Here is a 15,136-nt window from a genome sequence, read left to right on the forward strand (position 1 = left end):
ATTAATACCATTAATATATTATACATTTTGCGAAGCCATGGCCTCTTGATTTCCTGGTTGAACACTGTGTTTTCTTTGCATGCCCATCAACCTGCGTCGCATTCTCCCCCATACATTGGTACGCCCACATTGGCGAGAATGAAACCACCTCCGGGCTTCATTCCTTTTGGGTATGAACTCAGCATCCAGCGCCTCGTAACACTCCCTCTACATCGTAACCATTAGCGCAATCAGTAACTTCCCATCTCTTTGTATTGTATGTCTGTCCAATCCGTAGGTACCACAAGGGAAGCAAGTGCATGAGCACTCTCCAAACGCTCTCCAACGCTATATCCACCAAACCATAAGGTGTTGATTCGTACCAAAGATACCTACAATTTTTTTTTATCTACGCACTTTGATACAAGCCCTTTAGAGAAACGACCCAAGCGCGCACAACCAGATCATCAAGCAGCATAAAGACCGTCAAACGCCAAAACCAAACCCCTTCAACACCGTCCCAGCTCGCAAAAGGACCAGCAGCGCCACTAGCAAGCGAGCAATAGGCTCACTAATACCAAAACAACAATGGTCAGCCCTACCGAGACTGCATCCTTTGACGAGCCTGAAAAGATGTGTGCCGAGCCCGGATAGTTACACACGACCTCGCCATTTGTTTCATTCTTGATATAGTAGCTCGAATTGAACCCCTTCTGGCCAGGCAGCGGGCAGCCGAAACCCATGGACGACGGACAGCTTTGGACTAGTCTGTAGCACAGGTAATCGCAGGGCAAGACCTCCTTGTACGGGCCGGGTTTGATAAACTCATCGATCCGCGAGCTGCGGCTCTGGAGGAAGGCCTTGCCCAAGACCTTGCCGTCGCCATAGTTTTCTGCGTACAATGACATAGTCACATTGTCGAGCCTCTCGCCATCGGGGAACGGCTGGCTCATGGCTCGCGGGTGCAGGTAGCTGGCATTGTTACTAAAATCCTCGCAGCGCGGAATGGTCACGGAGCACAGCCAGTCCTTGTACGCGGCCTCGCAGTCACTGCAGTTCCGGGTGAGCGAGTAGCGCTGGGTCACCGGCGCTTCGCAGGCGACCTGGGCCAGTGCCTTTTTGAAATAACCGTATGCTTCGGCGGCGTAGTCATCGTAGAACTTGGCCAGAACAGAGGCGTTGCCAAAGTTTGGGTTGCTGGGGACCGAGTAGGCTACCTGGTCACAAAAGGTAAGATTCAAGACGATGTTGCAGTTTCCGTGATCTGCTTGTATTAGCTCCTGAGCCTTGGTCCCGACCTGGCTGGATCCTGGATTCCTGGATAAGAGCTTACCGGACTTGGTTTGGAAATTAGTGGCTTTGAAGACGTGGCCGCCACCTCCAACGACATTCGGACTTCCTGTGTCGGTCACATTGGTCTTGGCCAGGATCCCAAGATAACTGGTACTTGGCTTCAGCCCGCTGAAGAAGAACTGCTGCTTAGGAAAGTTGCCCTGTCCTCGCTTCGTCATGCCTGTCTGGACCATGTTCGAATACTTCCCGTCCTTTGTAGTTGCAATCTGGGCATTTTGTTCGAGGCCGCAAAAGGAATATTTGACACCGTTGATGGACGGATCAGACTTGTCCTGGGCGAACATAACGTATGGCGGCGTATTCATAATCCGCTGTTGCTCCTTCTCGTCGTTACTATCAGTCAAATTATGAGTGATGAGCAATGCGCCCTGGGAGTCGCTATCAACCCAGATCAGATCAGCATCGTCATCCACGTTATAGCTGTAGTAATAACCGTCCGTGGAGATGGCGATCTTTATGTTGTAAGGCTTGTCGAAGATTTCCGCCACGTTGGGCGCATGTACACCCACATATACGTCGGTCGTAGTGGTGAAATTGTACATGATAGCACCCTCATTGAATACCATCGACACTTGAGAGTTCGAATCCGCGCCCGGGCCTGGTTCCACGTTATCGGTCGATGTTGACACATACAGTGTCAGTTGCGGTGGAGGCTGTGTTGTCTTGGTCGCATTGAATGCTTGAGGTTGCAAGCATGTGTTTGCAGAAAGAAAAAGCCGACGAGCACCCTGTTGCCGTTTCCCCAGCTTCTGTTCCGCGGAGGCAAGATTCAAGTCCACAGAATCTCTGTCTAGGCCTTTTCCACTCAAGTCATCGTTATCCTCCTCTTTCTCATCCTCTTTAGCTTCATCTTCATCTTCGTCTTGATCTTCCCAGGTATGTTCTTCATCCCTCAGCTCCAATGATGCAACCTGCAGTTCCCGCTCGGACAGCTGTGACAGCTTAAACACGAAGCGCTCCGTATCCCCCTGACGAACGTTCAACTGAAAAGCCTCGTTGTTTATCAAGGTATTGGTGTCTCGAACTTGATCACGCCCGATGATACTCCTATCGAATGCGGCAAACTCGGGTTCGTACATCTGGTCGAGCGGGCTTCCCAAGTCTGAGACGGAACCTTGGGAAACGTCGAGGTCGGAGTCGACATCGTCTAATAGCAATATGGGCGGTGCATCTTCGAGCTCGGCCGCGAGAGCACAATCCAGAGAGAAAAGAGTGATGTGGAAAACGACGAGAAGGGATACTGCGATAAAGGACGCCGCCAAGCGCGAGTGCAAGGGGCCGAGGTGCATCGCAAGCGCGCGCCCTCGAGAAGGGGCGCCGTTCGTGAGCGAGGATCTATTCAGACTTGTCGCCAATGTCAGGCCATCGATCGAAAGATCGGTTAGCGCAAACAAGGACAAGGGAATGCCCGGGAGAAATACGACAACGGCTCCTTGATGTTCTCCGGTCTGAGGTTGTCCGTTGGTGTCACTGGACGAGCCACTTTGATCAGGACACTACGGCTTCCTCGACTTGCTGGCGTTGAGCCGTCCGATGTTGTAAGCTAGAGTAGCGTTCAAGCTGAACCAGAAATTGGGATCTTGTTCAACACGTGTAGGCGATGGAATTCGATCAAGTAACCCGAGGCAAGTCGAAGTGCCAGGGGTTATCGCCGTCGTTTTCGGTTTGGGTTCGATTAGGGTATTAGATGGATAAAAATCGGGTTCCGAGTTGCTGATTCGTATGTGGCGGAGGTGGTTTCTTGGGATTTGAGCGCGCCCAGGCTGTTTCTGCCTTTTCCAATCTTTTTCGATGCCAGCGCTAATACCTAAGGTAGGTACAATTAACGAATGTTTGAGGTCAGCAATTATGGTTTCCCCTGGGTTTCAAGTTTCACCCGCGGCCTCGAAACGAGCTGAAGCAGGCGCGCTCGAGGTCGTCAAGACAGAACATCAGTGGATGTTCTTGATTGCTGTGGTCAGCAACTGCCTGGGCAATTTTTGGCAGGTGGCTACCACTGGAACTAGTAAGTAGGTTGTTAGTGTCAAGTACCGTTAAAGGTATTGTGGTACCGTGACGCTAAGTGTAGAGAGAGGGGTGCGTGTGCCGATTACTGTGTACCTCTAGGTTTTGTATCTGCTTAACAGAGCTCAAAGCTCGAGCCATCCGATACCTACCTCTAGATAGTGTTGTACATCCTGTCGAGCTGTAGTTTTACTGGCAGCAGCCATCCAAAATGATGGCTTCTAGTGGATTTCTCAATCACGGAAAACAGCAGTGTCGTTGGCCTTCCGCATACGGTACTTGTAGTCACATGAAGAGATATTGCTCACTTCGGCGAAGAGAAAATTGAGGTAGCGCGGATATGCTTTCTATACGTCGTCTAGATGTCAACAAAACCCGTCCTAGGCTGTCCTGGCCAGCAGACATACATTGCAATCATGTGATGTGTCCCATTGCTTCGTCTACACGATGGCCAGCTATGGCCCTTTCACGTCGAATACGTCTCAGTGTTTCAGTGATAGCAACCCAAATGCAAGGAATGCTTTCATTGCTGCCACTTATTCAATCGTTAGATACCAAATATGCCCCTACTTCTCTAGACGCATCAGGCTCAATCATCCTGCCACCATCTTCTGTAACCACATGTCCTCTTATAACCACCTCATATCCCCAACATTTCCAGTTAACAAACTATCCCTCTACCCCGATTTTGTTGTGATAATCTTGCACGCGCGTGACTGGTTGCCAACAAGCCCAGCGCAAAGACTTGATGGCCGTGCATCTATCTGCCTGTCTATTCTCGGGCCTCATTCAAAGCGGCACACTTTGTAACGAGCGGAAGAGGCCCGGCAGTTGCCCATGAGACGCTTAGTCAGTGTGGACGGCGTCAGCCTTGGCGCGGAGGCCGCTGGCGGTGGAGCCATTCTGGAAGTAACGGCCAAGGGTGGGGGCGAGGAAAGAGCGGAAGATGGTCTCGGCGCCCCTGTTGACATATAAGCTTGTCTTCTTGAAATTCTGGTAGAGTTGGGAGGCCACTTACTTGAAGGTAGGGAGAGAGAGCCAGAGGAGGAAAACAAACTTGAAGGTGAAGTAGAAGGGGAACCAGTAGACGACGCTGATCAAGCTCTCAATGACGCTATAGCCGTGTGGTTAGATGTTAAGCGCACCAAGTCAACATCAAGCGCAAAGCCAAAGTGGAATGCTTACGTGAAGAGAGAGAAAACAACCCAGTACTGTGAATGCGGTGGTTAGCATTGACACCATAGGCAAAGACCTCATCAGGCATATCCCGACTTACAGTGAGCCACTGGGTATCATCCTGCTTGGAAGCGGTAAAGAGGGCATTGAGCGAGTAGTATCCGGGGAGGACGAAGCCAGCGAGGTTGGTGAGGAGCTGGCCGCCGAGGTTGAAGATGATCAGGAAGAAGTAGAGAGCAACGAGACCGATGACGGCATAAGCCTTGGGAACGCCGGTGGTCTTCTCGAGGTTGTTGAGGGTAGGGTACTTGGACAGCTATTGAGGCAGGTTAGCTACGCAAAGCCCAACGACGCCGTGGCCTAGCCGACATGTCTGCGATCCGGCTGCGGTTTACGCACCTCCTTATCGAGCTGGCCGATGTACTGCTGGGCGCGGTCCTGAGGCGAAGACATTTTGAGTGTTTGGTGCGGTAAGCGAGTCTATCGATCTAGAGCTAGCTGTGATGTTTCGACGTCAGCAAGATGCAAAGTTGAAGTTCAGGGGAAAATCTGAGTCGGAACTGGCGGGGAAGCTGAAGCTGTGACAAAGTGGGTTGGGCAGCCGGGAGGGCTGGGCCTAAAAATCGCAGCGTGCTCGGTGAACACCCGCACCACCGGCAGAGAGAAGAGAAAGGGAAGCTGAGAGAAATTTGCTGACCTGGCTTTCGAATTCACCGAAACGATGCTGTGAAGTGCAATGTGTCGTCTGACCTTTTGCGGATAGGGGTGATGCTATCGTGGAAATGGCAGTTGGAGTGTGGGAACGGGTTGAAGTGGGCTGTGGGCACAACGAACAATGACGATTGATACGTGTGCATTCAAAAGGGGATCATCCTGTTCTCAACCCGAAACTTGCCCTGCCCGTGGGGCCGCAAAGCTTCCTCCCGTTTATCAACTGCATCTGACTGGTTCCAGAACCCAGTGACGCCACATCGGGAGCTGTGTGACTAGGATTGGTGGACGAGAACATGGTCGAGGAACGGCTTGATTGTACAGGTGATAAAAACATTTGATTTTGGCTGAAATTATCAACAGGTCCGATGGTGTAGTTGGTTATCACGTCAGTCTAACACACTGAAGGTCCCCAGATCGAGCCTGGGTCGGATCAACATTCAAGTTCTTTTTTTTGTCCGTTGCACATTCTAACAGTCTCTCATTGGCCTGATGCATCTCCTTCTGTGCCTCGCCTGGGCTGCGAACGGCTCGTTCTTCTCTCCATTTTGATATTCTTCATCATCCTGATATAACCTTCTCTTAACTGTTCATGGATCCACACAAGCAGCTTACCGTTTTGGTCGCTTCTTCCCGCTTCTTGTAAACATTTACCATGGTCAAATGCGGCTAAACTGTATCCGTCCAATCTTCAATTGGGCATGGAGGTACGAAGATTTGGGTAGTAAGGAGAGTGCGTTACTCTCTCGAGGTTGCCTCGCCTGCTCTACTCACTTTGCGCTTTGATCTTTGGGACAGGCGGCCATGACAACTTGTGGACGTTTGAAGTTGAGCATCAGAACTCATGACATGGACCAACATGAAGCTTTTCGAAGCCCCGCGATACCTCTAGCGTTTTCGTGCAATCAGCTCCACCTCATGCGGGTGGGTGTCGGCCGCATGTGCAGCGCGCTTCACATTTACTAAAGAAAAGTGTAATCCTCTGCCAGATGGCTCACCAGGAAAACAACCAGTTTGATCTCTCCAACGTATCTATGACCAATATCATTGAGGGAGAGATCAGTTTCCCCTCGTTCTGCGAGCGGTCAGACGCGAACATGCTTGCCAAGTCAATGCTGGCGCAGTCTCTAGTCTAGTCAACAGAGTGAAGTAAAGTGTTTGTTCTGTGATCTTATGGCGGGATGACAACTCCTGTCAACCAGAAACGCAGCCAGGCATCCAATTCCAGGGCAGTAATTCATGGTGGAACGTCATGGTGTAGTGTACCGGATGTCTGGAGTGACTGGTTCGGAAAAGGCATAGTATGTCGATCAGGCACACATCTAGACTCTAGTGTGTAGCCCAGGAATGGGCAAAACATCAAGGAATTCAGTGGGAGCGGAATGCGCAGGTGTTCTGGTTCGTCAACTGCCCGAATTCCTCGAACAACAAAAGGAAAGTCAACAACAGTCTCGAACAGGCAAACGGCCAATCAAACGGCATTTTGGTCCCAAGCGGGTCTGCATGGAACGTGCGGGGGAGCAGCTAGCTGCCTTTGACTTGCAGTGGTCAAGTTCCCTGCCGCAGCCTCCAGTGGAACGTCGCTGCACGTTGCAGTCACGGCAGCCCGTCCGCAAGGCCGCATTGAGGTACGTTCCTAGCGCTTTCATGTTTTGTTGATTCTTTCTGTTCTCCGCTCCCCCATACAAACCTCCAAACAAAATGTGCGATTGACCATTGCCTGCAGCGTCGACATCGTCATTGAGTCTTCTTACTCGCGCATGCACGGCACTGTTACTCGCGACACGTTCCGCGGTGCGCTCCCGACCCCATATTCGTTACCTTTATTATTAGCCCGGCCTGGCCGTGTTGGCATCCGCCAGGTTTGGAGTACTAGTCGCCGCCACCACCACCACCACCACCACCACCATCTATCCTTGTGTGTACTTGGGATACCCAGCAGAGCTATCAGTCCGCACGCCTCGCCCGCCATACCATCAAAACACGGGCGCTGATGGACTCAACCCACGGTACGCCCCTTCAAGTCTTCTACCGTCTTCTGTTTCCCCCATTCACGACATTGTCATCATCCCATCCTGGCCTTCCCTCGGTCCCCAACGTATCTCGGCGCATACTTGTTACGCGACGCACCATAGCGGTATGCTTACTGCTTGTACAGACCCTCTTACCCTCACGAAGGCGAAAAAGCGGCCTCGCTCTCAAGGCTCAACAGCTTCCATCCACAGCGCCGCTACACAACCAAATCTCGATCACGCGTTTACTGACGTGCCCGAAGTTTACCAATCTCAATGGATTCCAAACGACCACAGCCGAACCCGAGAACTTGGCCACCCGACCGCCCAGATGATACAGGACAACATGGTGCTGGCCTCCCAGTTGCACACTAGCCGCGAGTTCGCCATGGATTCACAGGTCAACGCTTCGATGCAGAACGTTCAATATCATGACAGCCACAGTATGAGCCGCCAGTCTTTGTCCGCCGACTCCTTTGCCGGAAACACCAGTTTTGTGGAGGACAGTCAGATGGTGGACCATGACGGCAACAACGACCACGGTTCCTACATCGGAATGACATCGCAATCCAAGGGAGGGTCACGCTCAAGTGCGAACAACGAAGTGGAAATGCGTCAGCTATATGTCGCCAATAGACACAGGAATCTCCAGGAGGTTGCAGAAGAGCTGCATGGCAACGAACGCGGTCCCCATTCAGAACGAACCCGCCAGGTTTTCGCAATGCTTTGGTACGTTGGTCACATGGGTAAATTTTGTCGAGACTGTGGGCTAACAAGACGACAGGATCAGCCAAGTCTGCTCAAAGGGCAAGGGATCGGTACCCAGAGGGAGGGTTTACGCCAACTACGCCTCCAGGTGTGCCACCGAGAGGATAACAGTCTTGAACCCTGCCAGTTTTGGAAAGCTTGTCCGTGTTCTTTTTCCAGGACTGAAAACTCGTCGCCTTGGTGTTCGAGGAGAGTCAAAATATCATTATGTCAACTTTCAGCTTCGAGAAGACCAGCCTGATGTGCGAGATGTCTCGACTCAACCTCAGGTTTCCCCAGCGGAGGAGCAGTCATTCTCTCAAACTTTCAAGTGAGCAACGACACCTTGACTTGAACGCTTTTTATCCTTGCTAATTCTCCAGTAGCACGGCACCAGACAATACAAGAGCCACCGAACGCCCTGCACTTCCCACGCCTGACCTGGGCCAGCAACCGGAGACCCGGGTGAGGCGGCCACCAGAATATGTTCACAGCCTGTACAACCAAGTCCAGGTAGCCAACATCGACCAGCTCAGCACGACGGCAACCAAGACAGTACAGAAGCTTTGTTTTGCCGCGGAAACCGAAGAGTCGTTCCAGCAGTCCGACCCTCTCGTCCTACCAGGGATCGAGCCATTTCTACCCAAAAATACCGATCCGGACGCTGCCAAGTCGCTGGCTGCGCTCTACAGGTCACACTGTACGTCTCTGGTAGAATGCATCCGGTATTGTAAAGAAAAGACTTTCTTCCACCTTTATACCTCATTCCAGGGTACTCTCACAATGCCGGTCCAGAAGCTTTTCAGCAACCCGGCTGTTGCACCTTGGATAGAGGAGTGCGATTTTGTTCTCTACCAGCGCATGATGCGCATTGTCTCGAGCTTGGTCCTACAAGTGGTTCCCAAGACAGTGCTCGATACGTTGAGAAATATAGCAGACAAGCTCGTCCCACACATTCGCGATTCCTTTCAAGGACAGCCTCCTCACGTTCTCAAGGCCAAAGAAGCACCAGCAACTCTATTCGCAGGCTTACTGGATAGGGTGCTCCGTGTCAACCTTACTGCTCATGCTGCCGCCAACATGCTGTCGAACCCAGCAAACCGCGACCTCATGTACGTGGAATGGATCAACATAATCAACCTAAGAAAGGTTGCCGAAAGTGTTCCGTTGAGGGGCATGGATGATGTTGTGAATCTCCTTCTCAGAGAGATGCGTGACCTCCTAGACCCGGTCAATATTCCATGGGAAATCGAAGGCCTGACGCTACACGGAGAGATGGCAATGCGTAATGGTCGGCAACCCCAGGTAGGAGCCCCCGAGGAATCCACGGCCTCGAACGTTTTGGATCGGTGGGTGAGCTTTCTTCGCTCCCTACCTTCGCACTTCCCCTACGCATCACATACCGATATTGTCTGGTGTGTTCAGCGATTGGGCACAGCCGTAATGAGGGATATTACCCTAGGCCAAGGCAAGAGTTTTGGCTCTTGGTGGGTCACCAAGTGTTTTATCGATGAGATGATTCTCTTTGTGGCAGAATATGGTGGATTTCTCAAGCAAAAGTCGACACACGAGTATACCCTCCTTGTCTCACAGCAACAGGGCGCAAGCATCGAGGCAAGCAACGAGGCATCCAGATATAGAAGTGGAAGCGATGATTCCAGCGCATCTCGAATGTCCGAGTCGCAGCCAGATCGGGCTCGATTTCCGATGCCTGCATCGACGGCTACCCAACCGTCTGTCCACGACGACAGCGGTATAGGTATTCGGACACCCGATGAAGATTCTCCGATTCAAAAGTTTGGCTTCCAAACAACTACTGCGAACTCGCAGGATATTTTTGCCGGCACGGAACTGCAGGATGAGGACCATTTGGCAGATATCTAAGTGCTCCGGTTGGCGACACAATGGGATAGGCTTTTGGGTTCATGCTCGATGTTTTTTCTTATTAGGAAGGGGGGCTTTAGCTGGCGGTTATACCTTGATGAATCTCTTTTTCTTCTACTATTTACATGACGATATGAAGCAATGAGGACAGAGGCTAGGAGGTGCTGGGTTGTGCGGATAAGGCGTCATTCGCCACATGTTCTTATCGTCGGACATCTGGGTCTGGTTTTCTGGGTCGGGGAGTCATGGCTATACCTGGGAAAGAGGAGTGTTTTGTTTGGGACTGGGTGTTCCAACGTTCATGTTCATTGTTACAATGTAGGGATACAGGGAACACCAAAGCATCGGTTTCATCAGCAAAGGATCTAAAAAGAGGAGGCGTTATGCAAGCATTTACGTGTGGAGGTGGCGGGACGGCGTCTATCCATGAAGATACTCGAAATGAGCATTGATTTTTTTCATTTAGTTCGCACAAAAATGTTTGGTCTGTATCTTGTGTGCTTGGTTGTATTTAGATGCGTTGGAATGAAGTCAATTCCTTTGATTCTTGGAGTTTCAAGGCACCGACCACTGAATCATGACGGCCTTTACATAAGGTAGTGATTAAGCTGCAATCTTGGTTGTGGGTGGGCGGGCTTGGCAACTTCTACGTTTCCATGCTTTTGTAGCACGTGAAAGCGTTACGAAAAACACTCACTGCCTGTTTGGGAAATGATCTTATATACGAAACCCCTCCGTTGTCAACAGGCAGATTCTCCGCCCTTTATAATCTTGGAGTCTAACCGGACCATAACCCTCGTATCTCATCGTCCGAGTATACCGGCAACTCCAGCTCGTTTCTCTCCTGGCTGTCGCTCGGACAACCTAGTACTATCGACGACCGGAGTTTTATTCCCGATTCGAACCAATTCTGAAGGCGTTGAAGACCCGGCGAACCACATTTTACAGTAGAAGCGTACAGCATGGCAGTCGAAAAGGAAAGCACTCTCGAGGTCGAGGGTGCATCGTTGTATACTAAATCATGGGAGGTACGTATCACGCAGCTTTCAAGCTTGAGCCGCCGCAACCCTCACTTACACGACAAAAACGCCACACAGCCCGAAGGGCCAATCAAAGCGAAGCTCATCTTCATCCACGGATTCAGCGACCATATCAACCGATACTACGGCTTCTTCCCGTCACTCGCAGCGTGCGGAATCGCCGTTTACGGGTTCGACCAACGCGGCTGGGGACGCAGCGTCAAGAAGCCAGCCGACAGGGGCCTGACCGGGCCAACGTCCAGGGTCATCGCCGACATGGTGGCCTTTATCGAGCCGCACCTGTCTGATGCCCCCGGGGCGCCGCCCGTCTTCATCATGGGCCACTCCATGGGCGGCGGCCAGGTTCTCACGCTTGCCTGCGACGAGCAGTACCAGGACCGTATCGTCAGCCGAGTGCGCGGCTGGCTGCTCGAAAGCCCCTTCATCGGGTTTGCACCCGAGCTGAAACCCGGTTTCATCAAGGTGTACGGCGGCCGATTCGCGAGCAAGATTTTTCCACATCGGCAGATGGTCAACCAGATCCCGCCTGAAGACCTGTCACGCGACCCGGAGGTTCAGAAGAGCATCGCGGCGGATGAGCTGCTCCATAACACCGGGACCTTGGAAGGTTTGTCGGGAATGCTGGACCGCACGGATGGCTTGACGCGGGGAACGATCAGGCCGGTTGGAGGAGAGAATACTAAGATCAAGGCGATCTGGCTTGGCCATGGTTCGAGTGATAAGGCGACAGATTATAATGCCAGCAAGCGGTATTATGATCGTGTTATTGCGAGCACGGTGAAAGATAGAATGTTCAAGCGGTATGAGGGGTGGTTTCATCAGTTGCATGCTGATGGTCCATGTAGTGAGGAGTTCTACAAGGATGTTGGCGATTGGATCTTGGAGAGGAGCGAGGATCCAGATTCGGGGAAGTTTGAGGCCAAGATTTGAAATGGAGTTTGTAAGAGTATATAGGACAAAGACGATATGGACTGCTTGAATTGAGGCTCCTGGGGACTACATAGCATCAGGTTGGTTAGAATCATCTACTATATCTATCCTACAACTTGCGACGACAGATGGTCCATTTTGTGGTGTTGGAGAAGTGCTCTTGGCCCGCCGTTACAAGCACAACATCACTTCTACACCTCGCCAGCCAGCCAACATCGGGATCGCCTCGGCTTAGATCTTGAAACAGGCCGTAACCCTTCCGATTAACCCCGAGTTTGAACTGGGCTTGCCATTCAGCTTGAGAATTAGCCCTAGTGTATAAGTATGTGTAGAGCCCATTCTGACTTTCCCCTTTGCCTCCCCTTTTGCGATCCCTTCGAATCCGACCTTGGCAGTTCGAGTTGCTGTCCACTCCGGTGTGGGTGGTGGCTTCTCGGTTACTGCCCTGAACCCTGATGATGTCCACCATAACCGTTATCAGATCATCCAGTCAAGATGACGACCCTCTTTTCAAGACTCCAAGCCCATACTTGCACACACAGATTTGCATCTGCGCTTTCCCATCAACTACGATGCTGATGGGATCTGGCACCTACCCTTCCAGCATGAGGGCAACGAGTCAAAAATGTCGAATTGACCAACCCGATACGGAAACACAAGGAAACACGATGACGGCGTACCAGCTATCTGAACCCCCCGGGGCAGCCCCGTTGTCCAGGCAAACCGCATGCCGATGCCCCTCTGATATGGAAATGTCGCTCGTGTGCAGGGCAACGCGAGTGGACAATACGTACACAGGACTCAGGTATGGAAGATGCAACGTGTGGAAACGAATGGTTCAGGAGAACTTGTCTTCGCTTCCGATCGCGCCTTGAGCGCCACCTAACAGAGCGATTCACTACCTTACTAATCTACCTCCCGTTGGTTGCTGTGATCAATCGACACAACCGGCTTTCTTTGTTTTCTTTTCCGGGAGGCCTCACCCAACCAACCTCTTATCGGTCAATTGTTGATCGGCCGGCGACTTTCCAATGGACTCAGCCCCCCAGACAGAGCCCCGCCTCCCCTGTAACCAACAAGAATTACTTACCTCTATTGGATCGATGTCGACAAAACTTCCCTTGAGAAATCAGCGCGACTTCCACTTCCGCGACTTGGCAAGCTCAACAAGACTTGTGGCCTCCTATCCACTTACGGGTATAGATTGACCGCCGTCTCATACGACCTTCGGAGGTTCAGCCCTTTGTCCTAGAGGTATATGTTACCCCATGCATCCTTTGCAATTCGTTGCCCTTCACTTGTAAATACCGCGCGTCCTACGTCCTCCGCTCAACACCCCACGCACCAACCGAAACCTTTTTCGAGTTTAGTAGGCCGCGATCTGGTCGAGGCGGCACCTTAACCTTCACCATGGAGCCCGATCTTTCGCACAGCATTTCGCATCACCCGCACGCCTTCAGAACACAATCTCAGTCGGCAAGCTCGATATCGCTCCCGCATACACATTCCCATCATCGACACCACCACCATCACCATAATCATCAGCATCAGATGGGCGGGTCTGAAGCAGCAGCCAGTAGTACCGGATGTGAAGCTACGGATGGAGACGACCACGGCGTAACCAGGCACCGCGACGTCGAAGTGGAGAGCCAGCGAACCGGCCGCCTCCCGCTCGTCAGCGCTGAGCACGATCCCTACGGGCTATCGCAGCGATACAAGACCCCCTCGGAGCTAGCAGCCATCAAGGCAAACACGTCTAGGAAGCGCGATGCCGCTCGGTCCGACTCCGATTCCGCGGGCGCTGCCAGCACGGGCATGGGTGGGACTTTAGGGTCCGGGCCCGGCTCCAAGGGACACGGACACGGGTCAAAGTGGAGACCGCCCATGGGCCGCTCTGCTTTGCAAGCCCGCCGCGTCCGGGGCTTCTACGAGGCCCAGAACGAGACCATCGAGCGCATGCTCAAGAGCGTGGAAGAGCATGTCGCCGAGGCGCGCCAGGAGCAGGGAGATGATCACCTGAAGTTCCAGATTGCAGTCTGGGGCTCGCTGGTCGCCAACGTCATTCTGACGGTGCTCCAACTCTACGCAGCCATTTCTTCGGGTTCGCTTTCGCTCTTCACCACCATGGCGGACGCCATCTTTGACCCGCTCAGCAACGTGACTTTGATCCTGACCAACCGGGCCGTGAAACGGGTTGACCCTGCCCGTTTCCCTTCGGGCAAGGCCCGGCTCGAGACGGTTGGCAACATCACCTTCTGCTTTATCATGACGGCCGTCTCAGTCGTGCTCATTGCTTTCAGCGCGCAGGACCTGGCGAAGCACGACAAGGAGGCGGGTACCAAGGATTTTCATCTGCCCTCGGTTATCGCCGTGTGCGTCGCCTTCGCCACCAAGTTCTCGCTCTTTCTGTATACCTGGTCGCTGAAAGACAAGTACAGCCAGGTGCGCATCCTCTGGCAGGATCATCGCAACGATCTGCTCGTCAACGGCTTTGGTATCCTCACCTCGGTCGGCGGCGCCAAGCTGGTGTGGTGGCTCGACCCGGCAGGCGCCATTTTCTTGAGCGTGATTATCACGGCCATCTGGCTGCGCACCGCCTTCACCGAGTTCCTGTTGTTGGTGGGCGTTACGGCCAGCGTGGAGATCCAGCAACTGATTACCTATGTGTGCGTTACGCACTCGCCCTTAATCAAGCAGATCGATACGGTGAGGGCATACCACTCGGGCCCGAGGCTGATTGCGGAGGTCGATGTGGTCATGGACCCGGATGCAAGCCTGATGGAGACGCATGATGTCGCGGAGGAGTTACAGATGAAGCTGGAGAGCTTGCCGGATGTGGAGAGGGCGTATGTCCATGTTGATTACGAGACTACGCATAAGCCGGAGCATGCTTACAAAAAGGACTTGTAGGTGTTTGGTTTGGTCTTGTGTATGAAGGTGAGCTTGGGCACCGCTGTTTGTTGTTCTAGTAATGAAGAGCGTGACGATGCTCACGTTGGGCTACTTTAACGATCATTGACATATATGTTCTGAGATGTAATGGGTTATCATGTATTACTGCTTGTCGAATACCATCTACTCACTTCTGATACCTTCATGGCTGCTGCCGAGTGTCCTTCATGTAATTCGCCGTCGTCTTTGCTCCCCTCTCCTTGCGAATCGTTGTTGGTTGTTAGTGAAGAGCCATGGCTCGTCGGCCTGTTGGATGTCCTTATTGTGAACTGAAATCGAAAGAGATGAAAATTGTGCTGCGAGTCAGATGGCTCAGCCATAACAACACGAGCTGTTTGCAAAACAAAA

General features: G+C 52.3%; 5 protein-coding genes across 5 annotated transcripts; 3 read left to right on the forward strand and 2 right to left on the reverse strand.

Moving 5' to 3' along the window:
- Positions 1 to 262: 262 nt before the first annotated feature.
- Positions 263 to 2,912, reverse strand: NEUTE1DRAFT_57146 (uncharacterized protein; the record flags this gene model as incomplete). Its single annotated transcript, XM_009848973.1, has 2 exons — positions 263 to 527; positions 552 to 2,912. 2 exons carry the CDS (start codon positions 2,619 to 2,621, stop codon positions 489 to 491), a joined length of 2,109 nt encoding a protein of 702 aa, XP_009847275.1.
- An 829-nt stretch (positions 2,913 to 3,741) lies between these two features.
- NEUTE1DRAFT_115784 (uncharacterized protein) lies at positions 3,742 to 5,473 on the reverse strand (the record flags this gene model as incomplete). The annotated part of the gene is made up of 6 exons (XM_009849524.1): positions 3,742 to 4,297; positions 4,355 to 4,450; positions 4,522 to 4,547; positions 4,613 to 4,828; positions 4,912 to 5,010; positions 5,210 to 5,473. The coding sequence occupies 5 exons, from the start codon at positions 4,963 to 4,965 to the stop codon at positions 4,183 to 4,185; spliced, it is 507 nt and encodes a 168-aa protein (XP_009847826.1).
- A 931-nt stretch (positions 5,474 to 6,404) lies between these two features.
- Positions 6,405 to 9,946, forward strand: NEUTE1DRAFT_119738 (uncharacterized protein; the record flags this gene model as incomplete). Its single annotated transcript, XM_009849525.1, has 7 exons — positions 6,405 to 6,524; positions 6,564 to 6,621; positions 6,769 to 6,802; positions 6,950 to 7,017; positions 7,382 to 7,964; positions 8,020 to 8,313; positions 8,369 to 9,946. 7 exons carry the CDS (start codon positions 6,405 to 6,407, stop codon positions 9,864 to 9,866), a joined length of 2,655 nt encoding a protein of 884 aa, XP_009847827.1.
- A 713-nt stretch (positions 9,947 to 10,659) lies between these two features.
- NEUTE1DRAFT_57154 (uncharacterized protein) lies at positions 10,660 to 11,946 on the forward strand (the record flags this gene model as incomplete). The annotated part of the gene is made up of 2 exons (XM_009848974.1): positions 10,660 to 10,894; positions 10,964 to 11,946. The coding sequence occupies 2 exons, from the start codon at positions 10,829 to 10,831 to the stop codon at positions 11,834 to 11,836; spliced, it is 939 nt and encodes a 312-aa protein (XP_009847276.1).
- A 1,691-nt stretch (positions 11,947 to 13,637) lies between these two features.
- On the forward strand, positions 13,638 to 14,930 carry NEUTE1DRAFT_115789 (uncharacterized protein; the record flags this gene model as incomplete). The annotated part of the gene is made up of 1 exon (XM_009849526.1): positions 13,638 to 14,930. One exon carries the CDS (start codon positions 13,652 to 13,654, stop codon positions 14,744 to 14,746), a length of 1,095 nt encoding a protein of 364 aa, XP_009847828.1.
- Between the last annotated feature and the right edge of the window lie 206 nt (positions 14,931 to 15,136).

Source organism: Neurospora tetrasperma (assembly GCF_000213175.1).
Source record: "Neurospora tetrasperma FGSC 2508 unplaced genomic scaffold NEUTE1scaffold_1, whole genome shotgun sequence".
Classification (NCBI taxonomy): Eukaryota; Fungi; Ascomycota; class Sordariomycetes; order Sordariales; family Sordariaceae; genus Neurospora; species Neurospora tetrasperma.